The sequence below is a fragment of the Mesoplodon densirostris genome, chromosome 16 (assembly GCF_025265405.1).
Source record: "Mesoplodon densirostris isolate mMesDen1 chromosome 16, mMesDen1 primary haplotype, whole genome shotgun sequence".
NCBI lineage: Eukaryota > Metazoa > Chordata > Mammalia > Artiodactyla > Ziphiidae > Mesoplodon > Mesoplodon densirostris.
Genome location: NC_082676.1, coordinates 67,940,054 through 67,955,673, shown reverse-complemented (window position 1 = coordinate 67,955,673; position 15,620 = coordinate 67,940,054). Strand labels below are relative to the sequence as shown.

The 15,620-nt window shown below is 49.3% G+C and overlaps 1 protein-coding gene across 1 annotated transcript; it reads right to left on the bottom strand.

The window, feature by feature from the left end:
• Positions 1-1,566: 1,566 nt before the first annotated feature.
• BANF2 (BANF family member 2) lies at positions 1,567-8,642 on the bottom strand. The gene is made up of 2 exons (XM_060079036.1): positions 8,517-8,642; positions 1,567-1,713 (listed from the first exon to the last, which is right to left on the bottom strand). Exons 1-2 carry the CDS (start codon positions 8,640-8,642, stop codon positions 1,567-1,569), a joined length of 273 nt encoding a protein of 90 aa, XP_059935019.1.
• Positions 8,643-15,620: the final 6,978 nt, after the last annotated feature.

Genomic DNA, 15,620 nt, shown 5'->3' with positions numbered 1-15,620 from the left:
AATCAGTTATACATATACATATGTTCCCATATCTCTTCCCTCTTGCATCTCCCTCCCTCCCACCCTCCCCATCCCATCCCTCTAGGTGGTCACAAAGCACCAAGCTGACCTCCCTGTGTTATGCGGCTGCTTCCCACTAGCTATCTATTTTACGTTTGGTAGTGTATATATGTCCATGCCTCTCTCTCGCTTTGTCACAGCTTACCCTTCCCCCTCCCCATATCCTCAAGTCCATTTTCTAGTAGGTCTGTGTCTTTATTCCTGTCTTACCCCTAGGTTCTTCATGACATTTTTTTCCCTTAAATTCCATATATATGTGTTAGCATACGGTATTTGTCTTTCTCTTTCTGACCTACTTCACTCTGGATGACAGACTCTAGGTCCATCCACCTTATTACAAATAGATCAATTCCATTTCTTTTTATGGCTGAGTAATATTCCATTGTATATATGTGCCACATCTTCTTTATCCATTCATCCGATGATGGACACTTAGGTTGTTTCCATCTCTGGGCTATTGTAAATAGAGCTGCAATGAACATTTTGGTACATGACTCTTTTTGAATTATGGTTTTCTCAGGGTATATGCCCAGAAGTGGGATTGCTGGGTCATAGGGTAGTTCTATTTGTAGTTTTTTAAGGAACCTCCATACTGTTCTCCATAGTGGCTGTACCAATTCACATTCCCACCAGCAGTGCAAGAGTGTTCCCTTTTCTCCACACCCTCTCCAGCATTTATTGTTTCTAGAGTTTTTGATGATGGCCATTCTGACTGGTGTGAGATGATATCTCATTGTAGTTTTGATTTGCATTTCTCTAATGATTAATGATGTTGAGCATTCTTTCATGTGTTTGTTGGCAGTCTGTATATCTTCTTTGGAGAAATGTCTATTTAAGGTCTTCTGCCCATTTTTGGATTGGGTTTTTGTTTTTTTTTAAATTGAGCTGCATGAGCTGCTTATAAATTTTGGAGATTAATCCCTTGTCAGTTGCTTCATTTGCAAATATTTTCTCCCATTCTGAGGGTTGTCTTTTGGTCTTGTTTATGGTTTCCTTTGCTGCGCAAAAGCTTTTAAGTTTCATTAGGTCCCATGTGTTTATTTTTGTCTTTATTTCCATTTCTCTAGGAGGTGGGTCAAAAAGGATCTTGCTGTGATTTATGTCATAGAGTGTTCTGCCTATGTTTTCCTCTAAGAGTTTGATAGTTTCTGGCCTTACATTTAGGTCTTTAATCCATTTTGAGCTTATTTTTGTGTATGGTGTTAGGGAGTGATCTAATCTCATACTTTTACATGTAGCTGTCCAGTTTTCCCAGCACCACTTATTGAAGAGGCTGTCCTTTCTCCACTGTATATTCCTGCCTCCTTTATCAAAGATAAGGTGACCATATGTGCTTGGGTTTATCTCTGGGCTTTCTATCCTGTTCCATTGATCTATCTTTCTTCTTTACATTCTTGAACTACTTTTTATAACAAATGTGTATCAAAGTGGAAAAGAAAAATAACGCCTTGGAGTCCAGAGTCAGTGCAGAGGTATCATTTCCTAGTGGCAGTATGGGGGGAGGGTCTACAGGAAGCAGGAGCACCACTCCTTCAGGCAGTTCGAGCTCTCCTGGGCCTCACACTCGGTGGCACCGCAGCAGCAAATGAGCCACTTCTGAAACTCAGCTTCGTTCTTGTGCATCAGAAGGAACTGTCCCAACAGGATGTAGGCCTGCATGGAGGAACACGGGAAACATACTCAGCTGTGCTCTTCCTCCCCTGACAAATCAAAGGAGGGGACACAGGTCAGATTCAAGGGAGAAGGGCTGTCCCTGGCGAAGTGGATTCGGACACTGGCCTGGGTGAGATGTGAGGTCAAGTTAAAATGTTCATCTCTACAGGTGGCTTTGGGGGCCCTCTAGCTTGGAAGGAACCTGAACATGTCCTTGAGATCTTGTTAAAAAGGCAGGATCTGACTCAGTAAGTCTGGGGTAAGGCCTGAAACTCTGCATTTCTAATGCTGGTCCTGGAACAATGCTTTGAGTAGCAAGAGCCTCGTGTACCTCTGATGCTCCCTTCAGGCCTCGGATCTGATATTTCTCTCTTTGAAACACACACAGGAATTAGAGGTGCTCCCTACCCTGCCACTTTCTCAATGGTTCAAGCACAGGGTTTCTAACCCTTGACACTGTTGCATTTGGGATAATTCTGTGTTCAGGTGCATTGTTGGAAGTTTAGCAGCATCCCTGGCCTGTACCCACTAGATGCCAGCAGTACACCCCCTACCTTGAATTGTGACAATCATGACCATCTCCAGACATTGCCAGGTGTCCCCCAGGGGACAGAATCTCCCTCAACTGAGAACCACTGCACCTGGGACTGGCAGGTGAAGGGCACCTTAGTATCAGTTTGTTTTTGCAAACCCGCCGCGTGACTCCAGGCAACTCACTTAACTTGAAGTGAGAACCCGCGGAGCCTGGGGTTCAGTTTCTGCATCTTCTGAAGGTCCTTCACCTGCCCCGCCCCACCCTGCAAATTGGATTAAGTGAATTCAGTGTGAGACCAGTGGAGAAATGCAAATTCCTTTTTTGTCCTGGAAGACGCAGCCCTGTGGGAGGAGCAGACAAGGTATCAAGCACACTGAACCTTGCCCCTTTTCCTCTTCTGAAGGGTCTCTGTGGATGAAAAACACATGTAAAGATTAAGTGCCCCACAAGTCAAAGTTGTATGGTGTTCTCTGGTTTTCTGAGTCCTGGCCCCACAGCTTTTCATTCCTCTCATGCTGTTTCATCACTGATAGTCATGAGGGGCAAGGGCCACAAGGAGAAAGAGACATCCAAGGCCACAGACTGGCCGGGACATGAACGGGGAAGGCCACGTTCAGTGCCCGGCTCTCCGGCCTGGAATGAATGGGAACCAGTGTCCAGGCCTTGAGTCCTGGGCCCCCTCCAGGAAAACCCACTGGCGTCTATGTATTTCACTTACATGAAACCAAGCAAACTTCATCTTAACCAAAATGAATGCATTTTTTAAAAGACAAATTGAATAAAAGCTGAATTCCAGTCATAAAATATACCCAAGCATTGGAGTTTGGGGTTTTAAAAAAATTTTTAGTCCATATCCAGTTGTTGAAAAGAGACAAAAGCTAGGATTTCATGGTCATTTTAAATTGCTACTTTAATCATCTTTTTTGAAAAAGCAGTGTAATTGATTAGAATGATCTCACTTTACTTTGTCAGCATCCTTGTCTTTTCAGGGGTGATTTTACTGAGGTTTTTTTTTTTAATTAATTAATTAAGTAATTTATTTATTTTTGGCTGCGCTGGGTCTTCGTTGCTGCACGCAGGCTTTCTCTAGTTGTAGCGAGTTGGGGCTACTCTTCATTGCAGAGTGCGGGCTTCTCATTGCAGTGGCTTTTCTTGTTGTGGAGCATGGGCTGTAGGCGCGCAAGCTTCAGTAGTTGTGGAATGCGGGCTCAGTAGTTGTGGCATATGGGCGCATTTGCTCCACGACATGTGGGATCATCCCAGACCAGGGCTCGAACCCATCTCCCCTGCATTGGCAGGCAGATTCTTAACCACTGCGCCACCAGAGAAGTCCCTGAGATGTTTTTTAATTCAACGTTTTAAAAAATGAACATTTACTGAATGTTGATTGAGCCCGTTGCTGCAGTAGGTATGGGAGGTGCAGAGCTTTGTCCCAGGAGAGAGAACATTGATGATAATAGTAGTAAGTGACGCTTTTGAGCACCATGGGCAGGCTCAGACCCCTGATACGTTTTCCTGCTTCGGATCCTGACATGCACCCCATCCATTCTCCAGATGGGTCACTGAGAACCCTGGAGGTAAGACTCCTGTCCTCGGCCCCATTCCAGCACACCCCACCCATCCGTGGCCTGGCCTGGCACCTCCGCCATCCTGAGGCCTGGCATCGGCTGCTCTGGTAACCAGAGCTTCCATGTCCCTCCACGCCCAGCAGCCAGGACGCCAGGGACCTCGTGGCTCGCAGGACCAGAGGCAAACTTTCCAGGAAAGCCACAGGCAAGAGGGCCTCATCTTTTGGCCTCCAGACCCAAGTGGCAACTTGATGCTCCCTTCTGCCCTTTCTCTTGGGAAGTCGGCCTGCTTCTCCCTGCTCCCCAGGGAAGCAGGAGTCGTAGGCTCCCATCATGGCCCCGATGGAAGGAAGCCCTCTGGGTTTCTCTGCGGGCTCTGGAGAGCGAGCCCCTAACCTGGGGGAAGAGGAGCCACCCTCTGCCTCCTTGGGCCAAAGCTCAGAAAAACCTGGCTGCAGGGAGAGTGACGCAGATACCCTGACAGACGTCGCCACCTCCTGCCACCCTGGCCAGGGATGTTCATTCCTTCCCAAAGCAGCCTTTGCCCGTGTGGCAGGATGGCAGCTCGAGGGAAGACTTCTGTCAACTCCACATCCCAATCGTGAGCAGGTCTGGACCAGCCTCCAGTGTGCCGTGCCTGTTCCTTGCGAAACAGTAGCGATATTTGAGTCCGGGGTCCCTGGTGAGTGACCCATGCCGTCACACAGGCCCTGAGCTCAGAGCCCCACTTGGTTTGCTTCTGTGCTGCCACCATCTTGAAATTCCTGATGAATTTCAACAAGGGGCCGCCCATCTTCATCTTGCACTGGGCCCGCAGATTAGGTCCTGGTCCACGCTCATTAAAAATTTCAGGGACTTCCCTGGCGGTCCAGTGGTTAAGACGTCGTGCTTCCACTGCAGGCTGCACAGGTTCGATCCCTGGTCAGGGAACTAAGATCCCCCATGGAGCGGCCAAAAAAAAAAAAAATTTCCATCTCCATTACGACACCTGGCCTTTCAAACAGAGACACATAGTCTCGGCCCCTCACTGTCAAGCTTACCCCCTGCCAGTTCCCAGCCCCTCAGCACCTGTGGTGAATGGACTTTACAGCACCACCAGGCTTTGTTGTGTGATGAACAACTTTCTTTTTCTCTAACTGGACGTTGGCTCTTCAGCCTTCAGGGCCACTGAGTGCCAAAGACAACCTCTCAAATCCAGCCTGGGTCAGTCTTTCCAGCGTAAAACTCCTTGTCTGAAGTGTGAATGTTCAATCCACTGTGTTTTCTTCCTCCTGCCTGTCTCCCTAGGACACACTTACACTAAGACATTGTTTAACTGAAACTCAAATTTAATTTGAGCGTGCTGTATTTTACCTGGCAGCCCTGCATAGGGTAACCCCAAGCTTCTGTGACTGACTCCTTGTAGGGTCCGGGCATCAGGCAGGGCTGTGGGGGGGTGGTCCCTTGCCCTACTGCCCACCCCAGAGCCTGTCTGCCAGATTCAGATTTCGTTTCTCTAACCTTGAGTGACTTTGAGTGATGCACTTGGCTGCTTTGTGCCTGTTTTCTCATCGGTAAAATAGAGACGAAAGAGTATACTTTATGGGATTTTTTGGTAATTAAATGAAATAAGTACATGTAATGTACTCAGATCAGTGCCTGACATGGAGCAAACATCAGGTGCTGGTTCTATTAGGTGAGAGAGACTCGGGGAGCAGGTGGGCATCCAGAACATTTGCTGCTCCCTCATCTTCCAAGTATGTTTCAGAAGGAAGATTTAGGCTCGTGGCTATGACTCTGTAGAGTCTTCAAAGGCTACTGAGCCAAACCAGATTCTGTGGGATGTGAAACTTACTTCCACGCTGTTGGAGTAACCCCATAGGGCACTGCGCATGACTCTGAATCTACTGAGTGCCTGGAAATTCACCCCCCTCCATTGGTTTTTTTTTTTTTTTTGCGGTACGCAGGCCTCTCACTGTTGTGGCCTCTCCCGTTGCGGAGCACAGGCTCTGGACGTGCAGGCTCAGCAGCCATGGCTCATGGGCCCAGCCGCTCCGTGGCATGTGGGATCTTCCCGGACCAGGGCACGAACCCGTGGCCCCTGCATTGGCAGGCGGACTCTCAACCACTGCGCCACCAGGGAAGCCCAAAACCTGCGTTTTTTTTTTGATACATCTGAGCCGGCCGCCCTGCCGGGATCTGCCTGCCTCTTACTGCTGGCCCCGCCCATGGCCCCGGCCCCCCCAGAAGCACCTGCTCATCTTGTAGGTGCACGACACTGGGGTCTCCTCCTGGATCCTCTTATAGGCCCAGCCAGGCTCCAGCACTCGATTCAGGGTCTCATCACCAAATCTCAGTGTAAGCCCCCTCCCTGCCAGGGTGACCTCCTGGTCCTGATCTTCTTGGGTGGTTTGTGACCATATACTCCATGGCCATTCTTGTCCTCACTCAGGACCTCGATCAAGGCACTCACTTTCCAGAGCCTCTGTCTCCTTGTTTGTCAAGTGGAGACAGCGACCTCTCATCTCATTCACAGGTGAGTGAGGGGCTCAAAGCAAAGGAAGAAGGTGAACCCCTGGCATCAGTGCCTGGAATTAGTGGCCCTTGGAATGAGTAGAGCCTCAAAGGGGAGGGCTGGTCACAGCTAGCCAGGAGGTGGGAAACACAGAGGAGCAGATCTCCAGGGACCTGGCCAGGTCCTCCTTCCCTATAGCCCTGACTCTGTGTAGCAAGTTCTCGGATGCCTGAAAATTTCCCGTTATTCATTCACTCCTTTATCTTTAATATGCCTCTCATCCTACCTATAGTCACTTGAAACAAGTTGGAAAAAGCAAAACTATAGGGACAGAAAACAAATCAGTAGTTGCCAGGGGCTGAAGGTGGGAAATGTGAAGGGTAAGGGGAACATTTTGGCATGATGGGGTTGTCCTAGGCCTTGATTGTGGTAGTGGCTACATGACTACATGCATTTGTCAAAACTTGCAGAACTGTGGACTAAAAAAAGGTGAAATTTACTGTATGTAGATTAAAATATTTTTTGAACGATGAGTATGGCTGAACAACAACAAAACCTCACAACTATGGAGACACTAAACCAATGGTGGTAGAAGCCAGAATGGCGGTGACTTCTGGGAGTGGGGGGTGGAGTTGACTGGCAAGAGACACAGGGGAACCTTCTGGAATTCTCGAGGATCCTGCTCACCGGATCCAGGTGGTGGGTCTATGCATGTATATCTATGTAAAAACTCACTGAGCTGAACCCATCACATCAGTGTGGATATGTTACACCACAATAGAAAAGTAAAAGGGACGATCATTTCTTCTAAAAAATATATCTTTTTAAAATTTATTTACTTTATTTATTTTTGGCTGCACTGGGTCTTCGTTGCTGCACGTGGGCTCTCTCCAGCTGTGGCAAGCAGGGGCCACTCTTCATTGCAGTACGTGGGCCTCTCACTGCAGTGGCCTCTCTTGTTGCGGAGCACGGGCTCCAGGCACGTGGGCTCAGCAGTTGTGGCTCATGGGCTCCAGTGTGCAAGCTCAGTAGTTGTGGCACACGGACCTAGCTGCTCCGCAGCATGTGGGATCCTCCCGGACCAGGGCTCGAACCCGTGTCCCCTGCATTGGCAGGCGGACTCTTAACCACTGCTCCACCAGGGAAGCCCTAAAAAATAATTTTTAATTTAAAATGTCTTCCCTAATCAGGCTTGCCTGCTGTACTCTCTGCTTGGGAATGGTCCTCTCTGCTTTATCTGGGAGGAAAGAAGCAAATCTACCTCAATCTGTCTTCCTGACAATCCCACCTATCGGGTATTAGATTGTGGTAGATTCGGGTGATGTTCAGAATGTTTAACAAGTGGTGCAGGGCAGCATGTCAATCAGAAAACCACAGGCCCAGTCGTGCAGCTGCCCCCTGGACACAGCCGTGCGCTGGGCCAATGCAAACCAATCTCACCATCAGCTGCGCACTCAGCGGTTCCCCGCCTCCCTGGGCGTCTCTGCAGCCCCTTCCCGCCCAGGGGTGAGGGCTGACTTTAAAGCCGAAGGGAACGAGCAGCAGTACCTCTGCTGGTGATGCCTCTCTCGACCGAGTGTGCAATGCTCCTGTGAATTCCCACCCGCTCACTTTCTCTGGGTTCTCTTTGGGAATATCTCCCATCCTCTCCTAAGGTTCACGCAGCCTTATATAATAGCACCATAGAAACAGTTGCATAGAAGAGAACGTTCTGATTCCATCGGCCATCATCGAGGCTGTTCTCGGACTGCTAGTGACATCTTAGAATAACTCACTTCCTCGTACTCTGGTGTAGACACCAGGCTGCTATGACTCCACCTGCCATGGCCTGATAGGACAAGAGACCCCCATGTCTCTTCATGGGGGTGGGGAGTGCACCCAAACCATCCATCCTGACAGCTCGGCCCCAGACTCGGGCGGCCGGCTCACTTCTGTCGACCCCTGGGTGTTTGAACACCAAGTGAGTCATGCACAGCCCAGCTGCTCTGAACCACAGTGATTCGATTTGCCCATTATCTGTGGACCCTGGCGGCTGCCCAAGCATGCGGGGTCAGTAGCCTCCAGCCAAGCATGTGGCACCCGGCCAAGTGGCAGCTTTGCTCTCTGACAGCCACTGGCAGGGACACGTGGCACTGGCTGCCATCTGGCAGGATTAGGGGAATACAGGTTGAAAGAGAAGTTGGAGAAACAAGAAAAGAGGAATTACCTTGTTGAAACCTTTGGTGCACAGATTGATTGCAAGCTCACGGCTGACCCCATCTACCCAGGCAACATCCTTTTCTCCAATGGGTTCAGAGAGGAAGGCTCTCAGCCTGGGAGACATGTGGTCCATGCTCTGCAACAGCCATGGGGAGGGAGATGGTTAGGAAGCTGGGGAACTCCCTCGGCCTTCCCGGGGCGGGGAGCTGTGGCCAACAGACGGCGAGCATCCTGCCACCGCCCAGCGTTTATTGGGGACTTTTAGATGCCAGGTGCAACGCCCTGCTCTGAAACCTTTACATACGCATTCCCACCTGCACAGGTTAGGTGGGGACGTTAGTGATGGTCTCAGATAAGCCCAATAAATCCCTGTGAAAAGGGTGGGATTGATGCTAAGAGCTCTGATGGGTTCCTTGCCAACCTTCCCACCCTAAATGCTTAAAGAAACAGCCTGCTTCTCTTAGCCAGTGAACCTACCTTCTCCAGCGTTTTTTTCATATTTTTATTTTAGCTTTTATCTCATTCTGTAATAGCTGGTTGTTTGGTTGCAAGAACAGAAAACTCTAACTGGCTCAAATATTAAAGAAGACATGATATAAGTCAGAAGCCCAAGAGTGAGGGTGGGTCTGGTCCCATCAGGGTTGCAGATCCTTTTCTCTGATTCTTTCAACTTTTCTTCCCTGTGTTGGCTTCGGTTGGGGTTGGTTCCCCTCATGGTGATGAAATGGCTGCTCCAGCACTCATGCCCCCCCCCCAACATCTCAACCCCAAAGGAAGAAGTTTCTAAAGAGAGAGAAACTATTTCTGAGGAGTTCCAAGCAGAGCCTCATCCAGCCGTATGTCCAGTCCTGGATCTGGGAGTGGAGTCAGCTTTCTCTAAGTTGTACAAGCTGTGAGTTCAAGTACAGTTACCTGCACAAAATCAGGATGATTATCCAGAGAAGGGCAGGTGGGTGTGAAGGCACTAACCATAACGTCCCACTATGGTCCACCCCTTTGATGAACTAACATAGGTACGCTCTCCTTCCCTTATGTAACCATCAGAAATACCCACAGTTGGCTGAAATAGACTCACCCCTCCCCCAAAGGGTGGAGCTCTATGATTCATCCAGTTACTGGATTCAGACTCGAGTTCATATTTTCTGTGAGATGCATAATACTCCCCATCATGTCTGGAAGTAGCTACTCAAGGGATGGTAACCTATGAACTAAATTCTGAAGTCCATCATCATCAACATAGCCAGCAACGTTGGGAAAAACCAGGATATCTGCAGTAAGAATTTCCAGAAGGGGAATTCTCCATTTGGAGAAGGAGAAGGTGGGAAACACACTCAGTTGCCATTGGTCGATAGCACATACGGTATTGAGGAAATATTGAGGATTCCTTGCCCTTGTGGTAAAGCCAGCTCCTCCAGCAGACAAGATGGTGGCCCCCAGTTCTAGGTTTGGGTGGGTCCCCATCCACTGCCTTGTTAACATCTGAGGGGCTTGGTGTTGATGCCTCCCAAGAAGATTCACTGTTGTAGCACCCCACTTCTTGTGGGCACAAGCTCATGGATCTCCCTGAGGGATGGGCAATCTCAGGCCACTACTTGGCCAGTTTCCTTGGCATCTCAACCTCCTTCAGAATTTACTGGGTTTCTTCTGTTCCAAGTCCATGGGCTGGTGGTTGAGTGGAGATCTTCACAGGTCTGTATCCTTGATCTATGCCTTGCCTGCTGCCCTGCTCCTCAGACTGGGGGCATCTAACTACATCTCCGAGGTGGGGAGGTGCCCCAGGTCTGCTCCTTGCCCCACTGCATCCCAGCTGCATCTTCACAGTAAGGCAATTGTCCCCTTTATCAAGCGTGACATCCTTCAGACAAGAGGCTCGGGAGACACCTGGGAACGGGGGCAGTGTTCTTCCGGGGCCCTAATCCTTTCTCCTGTTAAGTCACCTGACTGGTCGCCTGTGTTCTAAATTCAGCCAGAAAAGTCAGCTTTTCCAACCCAGCAGGACTTGCTCGAGCCACAGGCAGAAACGCCCTCTCTTAGCAAAGCTGTATTTTCACCCCTCTCACCCCACCAATGGGCCACCTTCCCCCTGGATGTGAGTCTCCTAGGGCCTTAATGAGGATGCAGAGGTGCACAGCATACCGAACATCCCGTCAGATCTCCAGATGTCGTCTCCATACACATAAGGTCTGTGTCCCCGGGTGAAGCGGGCCCACCAGAACCAGCCATTTCTCTACACGAGGGTCACTGTCCTCTTCGTTTGTGTGAAGACACCCTCACTCCTCTCTGCCTGGATGCCTCCTCTCAGCCAGTCCCCACTGGAGGTTTGCTCCTTAGTTTATGATGCAAGCAACAGAAAATCCAGTTCCAGCTGGCTTACACTTAACGGAGGTTCACTAACATGTGCCACCTAAATGTCCCGAGGTGGGTCACGTGTGGTCTGATCAAGGCTCCCACTTGATTTCCCTATGACTCTCGACTGCCTCCCTTTGTTCGTTGGCTCAACCCTCAGCTCCACTCCTGTTTGGAAATAATCGGGCTGCTGCAGGGCCTGCAAGCCACGCCCCCTCCCCCAAAGGAAAACACTGCTTTTCCTCCAGAAGCTGTAAATGTGTGCCTTCTCCAGTCAAATCACCGTACGCCAGGCCTAAGACATTGACTACGGCCTGATACATGTGTCTTCCCTCTGGTTCAGAAAGCAGGTTAGTGACCTGCAAAGCACACAGGCTGCAGGGGCGGGGTTGGGACACAAAATCAGGGTAGTCGCCATGTTCCTGGGGGCACTTACCTGGGGAAATGACCACCATACGGACTGAGGGTAGGAGAGCAACCCAGCACCCTCCACATGCTCCCCAGTAGGTTGTGAGGCCCCCGAGGGCCGCAGCGCCTCCCAAACGGCCTTTGCTCTGCACCCCAGCCCCAGTGCTGAGTACTGCGCTGGCCCACGGGAAACACTTGACCTCAACCACAGAAGCATCTGTGGCTTTCGCAGCACTGGTCCCCCAACCCGTCCCCATGCTCCCAGCTCTCCTCCAGTCCTTCCTGTAAAGCCCAGCTCCCCTTGTAAGCCTTCCTGCCCCAGGGAACATTTTGGATGAAACTAAACTCTCCAAGGAGTGATGAATCCAAATGCACTGATTGTCGGGGCCAGGGGGCTCCTAAGGAAAGTGGTCTTGGTGTGTCGACTGATTCTTGTCCAGGAGCCACCGACTCTGCGAGTTTCAAATCCACGGCTGTGTGAGCTGCGAATACAACATTACATGGAGGACACAGATCTCTCTCTTCAGCAGTTAAATATGAACATCTCTCAATCTGTGAAAATGCCATACTGCGTGAGTCTGCAGCACCCATCACCTCGTGGGACGGTGAGTCGGGGTTGGTGGCCCAGCTCAGGGCCTGGCGGTAAGAGATCAGGATTTCTGAGCGGGAGGAAGAGCCTGAGAGAGTGCTGGCCGGGTCACCAACTTTGCCCAGGGAAAATTCCACTCCCTATCCACACTGGCCATCTGTTAAGTTAAACATCTCTGCCTATTCAAAGAATAAATGGAAAGTACCACATTGTTATCAAAGCACCAGCAGCATTAAAGGCAGCCAGTCATTAGCAGCACCTTGTGTGTTTGCTTTTCTCACACAGCTGGATCCTTGAGACATTCTGGAGCACAGACGGTGATTTTTACCCTCCTCACGGAACACCGAGGAAAGGTCTTTGCATTTATTAGGGTGCCTTTGCGACAGGGGTCCTCAACTGGGGGCCAGTTGTCACCCCCTCCAAACATGGGGCAATGTGTCTGGAGACACGATGTCACAACTGGGGGAGCAGGAATGCCACTGGCGTCTGATGGGCAGAGGTCAGGGTTGCTGCCACGCATCCTGTAATGCACACAGCAGCCCTTCCACAGCAAAGAATTATCCTGTCCCAAACATCCAGAGCGTCAAGGCTGAGGAACCCTGGGCTACAAGGAATGGAGAACCCTGACTCAAACGGTCTTAAACAATAAATACATTTCTAATCTCACATAATCAGAAATCCATTGGTGAGGTGGACCCAGGATTTTGTCAGTCAGTGGCTCTGTTTTTCAAGTACCAGTCTAGCTGCCCCCAAGGTCCCGAGATGGCTATAGGATTTTCTCGGGTCCCATCCTGACGTGAGAACTTCGAAAGGAAGGAGAGGTCATTTCTGCTTTGGCAGCAGAACCTCTACGGCAGAACTTCCCTTCCTTCTACTGGCCAAAACCAGGCCACATGCCCAGTCCTACACAAGTCACTGGCCAGGGGAGTAAGACCACGGGGTGGTGCGGGGGAGTGTATGAGGTCATCCTCCTGAGCACATGGCTGCTTGGAGAATGCTGGGGTCTTCAGGAAGTAGGAAGGGAGGAGGTGGGTGCCGGGTGGACGAATGACCTTGTCTGCTCCATCTTCTAAACCTTGGACTAATATTCGGTCCATTGCAACTAGTGCTTCTCAAAGACTAACGTATGCACCAACCACACGGGGGGTCTTGTTGAAAAATGCAGGTTCAGGGACTTCCCTGGTGGCGCAGTGGTTAAGAATCTGCCTGCCGATGCAACGGACACGGGTTCAAGCCCTGGTCCAGGAAGATCCCACATGCCGCAGAGCAACTAAGCCCGTGCACCACAACTACTGAGCCTGCACTCTAGAGCCCGCGAGCCACAACTATACTGAGCCCATGTGCCCCAAGTACTGAGGCCCGCGTGCCTAGAGCCCGTGCTGCACAACAAGAGAAGCCCCCACTCGTACAGCAACGAAGATTCAACATCACGAAAAATAAATTAATTAAATAAATAAATTTAAAAAAATAAATAAAATTCCCACTGTGAGAATGGAACTGTCTTTCTAAAAAATAAAAAAAAAAAAGAAAGAAAGAAAAAGAAAAATGCACGTTCAGATGCAGCAGGTCTGGAGTGGACCTGAGACGCTGCATTTCTAATGAGTTCCTGGAAGATGTTGACGTTCCCAGCCTGTGGATTGCACTTTGAGTAGCAAGGCATTACTTGATGCCACTTATTCTTTTCATGTTATTTTATATTTCATTGTGGTAAAATACATGTAGCGTAAAATTTACCACCTTAACCATTTTTTTTTTTAATTTATTTTTTTTTTTTTTTTTATATTTATTTTTGGCTGTGTTGGGTCTTCGTTTCTGTGCGAGGGCTCTCTCTAGTTGCGGCAAGTGGGGGCCACTCTTCATCGCGGTGCGCGGGCCTCTCACAATCACGGCCTCTTTTGTTGCAGAGCATGGGCTCCAGATGCGCAGGCTCAGTAGTTGTGGCTCACGGGCCTAGTTGCTCCGCGGCATGTGGGATCCTCCCAGACCAGGGCTCGAACCCGTGTCCCCTGCATTGGCAGGCAGATTCTTAACCACTGCGCCACCAGGGAAGCCCACCTTAACCATTTTTAAGTGTACAGTAGTGTTAAGTATATTCACATTATTGTGCGACTGATCTCCAGAAGTCTCTCATCTTGCAAAACTGAAACTCTTAAACCCATTAAACAAGTCCTCATTCCACACCTCACCCTGCTCTACCCTCAGCTCCGGGCAACCACCATTCTGCTTTCCGTCTCTATGAACGTGACTGCTCTAGGGACCTCATGTAAGTGGAATCATACAGTATTTGTCCTTTTGCGACTGGCTTCTTTCACTTAGGGTAATGTCCTTCAGGTTCAACCATGCTGCATCATGTGTTAGAATTTCTTCCTTTTTAAGGAAGCTCACCTTGTACATATATATCACATCTTGTTTATCCATTCATCCATTGATGGGCACTTGGGTTGTTTCCACCTTTTGGCTATTGTGAATAATGCTGCTATGAATATGGGTGTACAAACATCTCTTTGAGACCATGCTTTTAGTTCTTTTGGGTATGTACCCAGAAGTGGGATTGCTGGATCACATGGTAATTCTATGTCTACTCTTTTGAAGAACCACCATACTGTGTCACATAGTGGCTGTACCAATGCCACTTATTCTTAAACTTGACAGCACATTAGACTCACATTGGGAAATTTACAAATTACTGATGTTTAGGTCCCTCCTCCAGAGTTTGCTTTAATTAACATGGAGTATTCCCTGAACATTGGAATTTTTAAAAACTCCCCAGGTGATTCCAATATGCTGCAAAGTTTGAGAACCATTGCTGCTTTGTCATTTGCTTCTTTCTCATAAAATTATGAGCTGGTTTTCTAGGATGATGGGGTTCCAGCTAAGTGGGCACTTTACGGTGGAGACTCCACTGTCTGTGTTGCCAGATGGCATAAGCTCACCAACCCTCAGGCATAGTCTACACTCCCACCCCGATCACCAGGCACGTCATACCCTCATTAGACATCAACAGGAAGATTTAACTATGACCCTGACGGCTTTGAGGTCAGACAACTTCAGAGCAGGCAGACCTCAATAACGGCCTATCCCCCTGTTTTTAAAATCTTTTAAAAAGGGATCTTTACTTCAAAGGAAATTTTACCTGGAATCCCTTTATATAAAGTAGATCAAAGCAGAATTACTCTGTTGACTTGGGAACGAGGTGAGAGCACCAACCCCTGCCCCAAACACGGAGCTGTCGGGTGGTCCCTGGTGCTTCCCCGGCCCCTCTGTGATCCAGCCTAAACCCCTCATGTCACACATGAGAACACGGAAGCCCCAAAGTTTACGTGACCTGCTCAAGACCATGCAGCTAGCAAAGCACGGCCAGCTGTGCTTCCCATAAGGGCACCCCCTTCTGAGTCAGTGGCACTTCCCAGTGGGGGGGTGGCTTCAGGATGGGGCGCTGCAGTAGGGTCAGATTAAGCACTTGCTTGAGGGCCATATGACAAAACGACTGCAATGCTTTAACGTAGTGTCGTCCCGCTAAAGACTCCTGTGTTACAGGGTGTTCTTCTCAATTACATCGTTTTCAACCTCAAAGTAGTGTTTGGGGAAGACACATGGCAGGAAATGACCTCGGTCAAGTCCGGGTTTAGATGCTTAGAGGAGTCACCTGTTTAAATAAAGAATACAAGTCAAGGGAATTTGATCACGATTCTCAAAGGAAGACCTTCTAGTTGCAAATGTTTGACGACATTTAAAGATCATTTATAAAATCTACACAATCGGTCTTTT